We start from the raw sequence: 8037 nt of genomic DNA, 5'->3' as shown, positions 1-8037 counted from the left end.
AAAGGAATTATTTTTATTAATTATATTGTAATACTATATTAAAATAAAAATAAAAATTAGATGTTACGTAATTACAAAATATTTATAATCAAATAATATTTTATCAGAATTATTTTTACAATGAAATGTATCCGTCCTTTAATTTTTTTGTCCGGGAAACTGGCTTTGATATTCATTTTCCTACAAAATGGAGTAAATATCATTTTCAATTTCATCAACCGTTTCACCTGTGTTTCCTTAAAACCCTAAGTTTCCTCTCCGAAATCCCCACCTATCCTTTTAAACTAAGAAAACATGTCCTCCCACCGCGCGTTCCAGCTTAAACTTAATCCGTTAACAGGTAACTCTGAATGGATCGTCATTGAAGACAATGACGAGAGCTTCGCTCAGAATTTCCACAAGCCTTTCCTTGCCACGACGTCGTATTTGGACATGCTTAATGACTCCACCAGAAACGCGGCATTTCGCCACGCCATTGAGAAAACCATCAGCAAACCTTGCCATGTCCTCGATATCGGGTACTCTACATTCATAAATAAAAATATAGGCGTGACTTAATTTGATTTTAGTCGCTGACTTCTTTGTATAACATGATGCCACTATAATCGGTCAGTGCTGGAACTGGGTTGCTTTCGATGATGGCTGCACGTGCCATGGGTGACGAAGGGAAGGTCACAGCTTGTGAATCTTACCTTCCCATGGTGAAGCTGATGAAGAAGGTGTTGCGCCTTAATGGCATGGAGGGAAGAGTCAAAATCATCAACAAGCGCTCTGAGGAACTCCAAGTTGGTCTTGATATGCCTTCGCGAGCACATGTTCTTGTAAGTTTCATTTTCAAAATTCTCATCTTGATGAACTTTTGTAAGTGTCCTTCCCCTATCATCACTTGACACGTTTTGATTCTTAGATAGCCAAATGAATAATAGGAATGTCTGGATACAAGTTAGAAGTGCTTATGAGAAGTTTTCTGCTTAAAATGTATAGATTTTTTTCTCAGTACATAAGCTCTCAAAATTCCTTTGAAGGCATGAAAATAGATTTATAATCATTTTGAAAATTTAACTTTAACAGCCGAGGTTTCAAAACAAATATATGGATTCACCCTTTTAGAGTCAGTAAGGGTAAAGTATGCAATCTAAGTTGTTAGTGACTAAACCAATGCTTGATATTTACGTGTGTCCGCCTGCATAAATTATCAACCTTTGATTTTCTTATCAACGACTGATATTAATCATCTCACTTTATTGGAGAAGTGGGATCCTTTGAGCACAAGCTAATGCCTTTGATGTCATTCCTCCTTCAAAAAAAAAAGTTGAATTGAGATAATTGTTATAGGTAAGCGAGATACTTGATTCAGAGCTACTGGGTGAGGGGCTTATACCGACCCTACAACATGCACATGACAATTTGTTGGTGGAAAATGCCATGACTGTGCCATATCGAGCAACTATATATGGACAGGTAATCAGGGGACATGACATACTACATTCTTCTGGGTCATCATTGAGTATGGACATACCATTGTAATGATAAAAGCATATAAAATATCATTAAAACTTAACCCTATTTTGTTAGTAACGCACCCCGTACCATTTTTTGTTTGAACAAATTTTTACTATGGACTAAAATTTATTATAAATCATCAATTTTTGTGGATCTCACTTATTATTTAATGAGTCTCATAATTTGTATTTTTCAATAAATTTAACCAATGATAGATAATGTTTTAGAAGCAGTAGGTTAGGGAGTATGTTTCTAACACTCTTCTTATCATTATGAAGATCATTTTCATTGTTCTCTTTCCTTTCATTTGAGTTTTGACTTGATTCTAACAGAGATTTATGCCTCCTCTTCCTTTGTAACTTTTCTTCAGCTGGTTGAAAGCACATTCTTATGGAAGTTGCATGATTTTCATAACAACGAGGCTACTGTATCTGATAGCATTCGGCTTACTCCTCCAGGACTTGATTGTGTGCTAGGTATCAAACGTCAGCAATATGCTATGCATGTCAATCCTTTACAGGAAGAAATAACATTGGTATGTTTAATGACAATTCTGTTACTCACTTAAACATTATTAATAGTAGTATATTTCATGCTCAAGTTAAGATCCTCTAGCTTTCAGAACCCTTCAAAATTTTTGAATTTGATTTTTGGAAACGGCCAGAGAGTTATGGCGAAACTGAGTTGTGTGTAAAGGCAACGAATGATGGGAGAGTTCATGTTGTGGTCTCTTGGTAATCATGTGTTTTTTAATGCTATTTTAATTGTGTTATTAGAGTATTTTATTTCCTTTCACAGTCCTGTGTGTGATTCAGGTGGGTACTTCAACTTGATCAGGAAGGGACTATCTATTATTCCACTGCTCCAAGGTGGATAAGCTCACCGACAATTACAAGTGAGAGTCTGTTATGATTTCGTTTGTTAGTTAGGGTGCATGTACTTCAAAGTTACACACTACATTATTATCATACATGGGTTTGATATGTTTGAAAGTTATATGAAATATGAAATATGACATATATTATTATTAATCATCCATATCTTGTGAATATTTATAATTTTTATTGTTAATTGTTAATATTTTAGAGTCTTCATTAATGATGTTGCATTGGTTCTACCCTAGGTCCTATTGGTTGGTGTGACCACTGGAAACAGTGTGTTTGGTTCGTTCCAGGCAGTGGTATTTCCATACTCCAAGGGGAAGAAATTCGTTTACTTGCTACTCATACTGAAACTAGTTTCTCATATAATTTTGATACCCTAGTACCAACTACTGAGATTTTGAACCATAGGTGCATGACAGGAGATTTTCAGCTTGTACTACCACCAGAAAGAGCTGCAATTTATGCAGATAAAGAATGGAGGCTTTCAATGTTGAAAGCAGTACAAAGCATGGTAAGTTATTCAAACTCCTTCCCATGCCATATGATTGAGCTTTCACTTGTATACGAAACAAATTATAGACTAAGACTTCTTTTAGCTCGTACTTCATAATTCAGGTTAACGTATTCTATTTACTTTACCTTAACTGATCATGTTTGCAATTGCAGGGAAAAGATCGCCTGTTATGCTTGGTTGTAGATGATAGTGTCTTTTTACCACTTCTTGTAGCAAAGCTTTCCGAAGCAAGTGTAATGTCATTACTTCCTGGATTGAGGGAAAGGGGCCTCCAATACCTGCAAGCAGTTGCCCATGCAAATGGTTTGTCACATAGTTGCATTGAAGTTCTTGAAAAAAACGTGCAACAGTTAAACATGCATGATATACATCAGAAAAAGGTTGAATTTTCTTGATTCCACTTGGTTGATTTATTATTTCTTCAATTAGAAACATATATCATAGATACTCCACTTATGTCTGATGGGTAAATCCTAAATTTGGAATAACTTTGCATTTGGACCGAGAGACTTGGAAGCAGTGAAATGGACATTAATTCAGAAAATATTGTTTTACTTTGCTTCTTATATTTTTTATATGGAACTTTATTACTTAATTTTTGAGCTCGTGAACACTGGCTCATCTTTTCAAATTAGTAGTAAATGCATAGATTTTATTATGTGATTATTGTATTTAAACAATATTTGGTCCTATTTCCTCCTAGTAATAAACCTGATGTAAAAATGGACCACTTTCTTTTCTATTTATTTATTTTATATGTTATCTAGAATTTTTCTGCCATTTCACGTTATCATATTCCAGCTTAGAGTATGTGTTGAGTTTTGAAAAGAGATGTTGAGTTTTGAGGAGATATTATCATTGTCATTATGAAACTTAGGATCTTGTAGGATCCTATAGGGGATATTGTAATCATTATTCTAAGGTGGTGGAGTTCCATATATACCCTCTTGTACGGGTTTACAAAATACAATTTGAATCATATTATCTTTTATCTTCAAATACCTAAGTTTTCTTTTTATTTTTTCCAGTGTATGACTTATTAGGGTGTTTGTCAATGTTGGGTCAATAAATAGATCTTCAGTGTAAGCATGTAGAACTGTCTTAGTTAATATATGGTAGTGAATATCATTCACTTAAAGAGGATTTGATATTTGAGTACGAGGAATTTATAAAGAGGGATCTCATGATGAACATTTGGTCTTTAACAGAGTCCAATGGCATTGTATGGTTTATGTAATCAGCCTTATTTAGTGGGATAAGACTCATGGTCGTCAAAATCGCGCTTCAACCCATAACATCGTACGAGTCTACGATCTTCTTCCCCTTCCTCAATCAAGGGTTAGTTGGAAGTTACGATTTTGTTGGATCGGCTTGGATAGTCGTTAAAACTCACAACTCGTGTGGAAATGGTGAGTCTTGCTATATAATCTCTCCCAATGGCAAGGGAGAACCCGCCAGACATTGCAGTGGGGCTCATCATGGAGATGCCACTTGCGGCTACTCTCGCTGCAATGAGACTCATGGCAGCGCCTCTCCCAATGTAATCCCTCCAGCAACAAGTGAGAGACATTGCTACAGTACTTCCTCTCTCGACAATGACTTGCAGCAGCATTTCTAGTGGTGTTGACGTACCTGGGGGTCGTTCAGCCTCGACACTAGCTTCTCGTGTGCGGGTTCGTGAGTCGTGACAGATAGCTCTAGGGTTTTTTAGTGGGTTTTAATTAGACCCGTTTTAAACCCTAAAACTTTAGTTTAAAACATTTTTAAGCCCAATTAGTAAATGACTTCCTCTAAAACTCATACTGCACCCAAAAAATAAATAAAAAAAAGTGACTCTGGAAGCTGTCCCCAAAAAATAAAGAAGTGACTCTTTGGAAACTTCTGCTGCACTGAAAAAGTAAAAAAACAGTGACTCCCTCTCTTCCGCTAGTGAGGAAAACTACCACTGCACACTGAAAAATTAAAAAACAGTGGCTCCTTCTCTCCTGTAAGTGAGGAAAATTGCCACTGCACACTGAAAACTGCCGCTGCTGCTCTTCATTAAAATGTGTCCCGACTGCCACTCGTCCTTCTCTAAACCACACAAATTCCCACTCTTCCTTCAGCTATCTAATTGAACTTCCAAACTCCCTTCACTCTCATTCCAATTTAATCTATCTTTCTGTTTTTTGAATGACATAATGATTTTTTATGTGAATATCAATTTCAGAAAATTTGTACATTCATACTATCCGTGTTACGATATTCCGATTTATGATATATATTTTTCTTTCCGATCTTAAGTAAGATCTTGATTTTGACTACGCAAGGCTTGTTGTTGTAGAGAGTACGTAAGATTTGAGTTGGTTGAACACTTCGTCCAAGAGGATTACTACAGGTTTTTCAAGGAAGCACCTGCCAAGGATACTATTCAGTTATCCTACATCAAAACCTTTATTGTTTTTTTTATATTTTGGTACATATTGATTTCATTTTAAGTAGTTTGTCTTAACGTATGTTGCATTCTGTAGAAAACAATATCTATGCTGTACATGTGACGTTAATTCCTTTTCCTTGAATGTTTAAGCCATTTCTCCCTTTTGTGTAGGTTGATCTGTTAATAGCTGAACCTTTCTATGTAGGACACGATGGTATGCTGCCATGGCAGAACCTACGATTTTGGTATATTTTTTATTTACTTTTCTTGCAGTGATCAATTCTTTTTTATTTTAATAATAGTTGTGTTTTAACAAATATAAATGATCAATGACAATATGATTTTAATTTGGCACTTAGCATTCTGAAGTTACTTTTTCTGCTTTTAGGAGGGATCGTACTACACTTAATGATATACTCTCAGAAGATGCTCTGACAATTCCTAGTAAAGGAATATTGAGAGCATGCGCTATGTCTCTTCCTGTAAGTTATTGGGAACTAATCAAAGCTCAAATTTGTAGCTTAGGAATTTTTCTTTTATTTATGCATTGGATTAAGAGAACATAACTATTCTTTTTTAGTTGGTAGTGGAGCCGTATACATGGATTAATGGGACACAATTTGCAGGATCTTTGGAAAAGTCGTTGTTGCCTGAGTAGTATTGAAGGTTTTGACCATTCAGTGGTAAATGCTACATTGGGGGCCTGCGGTCATCTACCAGAACTAGAAGACGGTCCCTGTCTCCCTTTTTTCGTCTGGCAGTGTGGAGAATTTGATGTAATTCATGTTTAGAGCTGGTTCCCTCAGTGAAGAAAATTCCACTTATCAAATAACAATAGTGTACTAGTATCAATTTGTTATTTTGCATAATGTTTCAGGTGCTTAGTGAGACATTTGACGTGATGGAGTTTGAGTTTTCAAAACAAATATGCGAATGTCAAGGAAAATCCCAGGTATTATGACATATCATCATGTAAGTTTTGGACGCATTGGCATCATCAGCAGGTTTGGTACTTGGCGTTGTCAGGGACTATGATGTCTAGTTATCAGATTTCAAAAAAGTTTCCTTTCAACGAAGGATTGCACAATAGTTAGTCCCTGGTGTAGCTTACTAACTGAGTAATTATTATTAGCTCCAGAGAAGCATGCTCATTATTTACCAGTTATTAATTGGAGATTGCATAGGCGATTAATTGACTAATTATATCGTCTATATATCTTACAGAATAGTAATTAGCAAATACAAATCATTTTTACACAATGAATATTGAAAATTGTCTGTTGCAGGTTAAGTTCACCAAGAGGGGGGTATGTCATGGATTTGTATTATGGATTGACTGGGTCATGGATTTACAAAATTCTATTGTGATTTCAACTGGTCCAGGTCACTCCCACTTGCCTTTCTAATATTAACTAAACCTATGAAGCTCCTCTCTTTTATAACATTGCAGAATTATAATTTATATATGAAAGACTAAATCAAGACCTAAGACTAAACTCATTCTTGTAAAGGATCTAAAACTGAGCTATAGCTTATTGTTCCCATTTTAAGATTGCAGATAGGAAGTACTGGAAGCAGGGAGTTAAGCTTCTTGGAACACCTAGAACAGTAGACCCTCAAAGCTTGACAAGTGTCCAACCTTGTTCTGCAGTTGTCGAAGCTTGTTTTAGCCCATTAAAGGGGGAACTCAAAATTATACTTGATTTTTTATGAAACCTTTGTAATAAATGGCACAGAAAATGTGTGTAGGGAACCGTGACATTTACGTTTTAGACGCACAAGTAGCTTTTTGCATATTGTTTTATCTTTAAGTTAGAATGTTTCCATGCTTCTGTTTTTAAGTAGTTCCATGCTCGGATATAAATCAGTTATTATTTATGGTATCAATTGTATGATTGTCAAAAAGTAAAACTTATCAGGTCGATTGTTACATCTGATATATTATTTAATTACAACAATTTAATATGACTTAATACAGTAACAAATAACAAATATTATTTAAAAGACTAATGGCTGTCTATAATAGGAGACTTATTTCCTTTCAACTTCAATATCTTATTTAATTATCATTCATTATCATTCATTATGTTTTTATTCTGATACTGTGAGTATATGAATGTCATTACATGTGTTGAGTATCATTAAGATGTGAACTTTGGTTTTATTCAATTTTTTATATAGTTAACACATGGACTTAGATTCAATGAGAGAATGATTGCTGTCTTAAAGAATTTGGCTGAGATGTTTGTTTTCTACTAAGAATATTTGACAATCATCATGGAATTTGGTAAAACTTTTCTTGGTCACAGTAATAACAAAGAAGTTTAATTTTATTGACAGTTTATTTTGTGCTGTTAATATATAAGGTACGAAAATGAACTCTTGTACCTCATATTCTACATCCACCTTCTCATGTTTTTTAAATACCAAGTTACCTTGCGAGTTTTCTTTCGGTTTGATCTTCTGATTCTTCCTCTTTGCTACTTGGTAAAGGCTAAGTACACTAATAATGATGTGAGTTTATATCCCTTAATGTAATATAGCTAATCAAACAAAAGTGAAGAATTCGAGTGTTCGTGAACTTGTGAAGACAGATTTGTGACAGTTTTCGCTCTTTGATCTTCCTCATAGGTGGAAAGATAGCTTGACACTGATTATGTTATCCTTTTATCCAAACTTTGACAGCTTCACACTAGCTTTGTTTTCTTCCATTTTTCTTT

The 8037-nt window shown here is 34.9% G+C and overlaps 1 protein-coding gene across 2 annotated transcripts; it reads left to right on the top strand.

Moving 5' to 3' along the window:
* Positions 1-206: 206 nt before the first annotated feature.
* On the top strand, positions 207-7158 carry PRMT7 (protein arginine methyltransferase 7). 2 transcript variants are annotated; one of them, XM_047323297.2, is made up of 14 exons: positions 207-518; positions 614-821; positions 1336-1461; positions 1874-2038; positions 2119-2237; positions 2319-2398; positions 2627-2898; positions 3054-3281; positions 5489-5562; positions 5706-5799; positions 5944-6093; positions 6195-6269; positions 6604-6700; positions 6869-7111. In XM_047323297.2, the coding sequence occupies exons 1-14, from the start codon at positions 295-297 to the stop codon at positions 6877-6879; spliced, it is 1923 nt and encodes a 640-aa protein (XP_047179253.1). In that variant the 5' UTR covers positions 207-294; the 3' UTR covers positions 6880-7111. The 2 variants fall into 2 exon arrangements, with proteins under 2 accessions (XP_047179253.1, XP_047179238.1); XM_047323282.2 differs by having other exon boundaries at positions 208-518; positions 6876-7158.
* The last annotated feature ends 879 nt before the right edge of the window (positions 7159-8037 follow it).

Source organism: Vigna umbellata, chromosome 7, assembly GCF_029865625.1.
Source record: "Vigna umbellata cultivar VRB3 chromosome 7, Vumbellata_1.0, whole genome shotgun sequence".
In the NCBI taxonomy this organism is placed as follows: Eukaryota; Viridiplantae; Streptophyta; class Magnoliopsida; order Fabales; family Fabaceae; genus Vigna; species Vigna umbellata.
The sequence above is the reverse complement of the archived record's forward strand: the minus strand, read 5'-3'. Positions and strand labels throughout refer to the sequence as shown.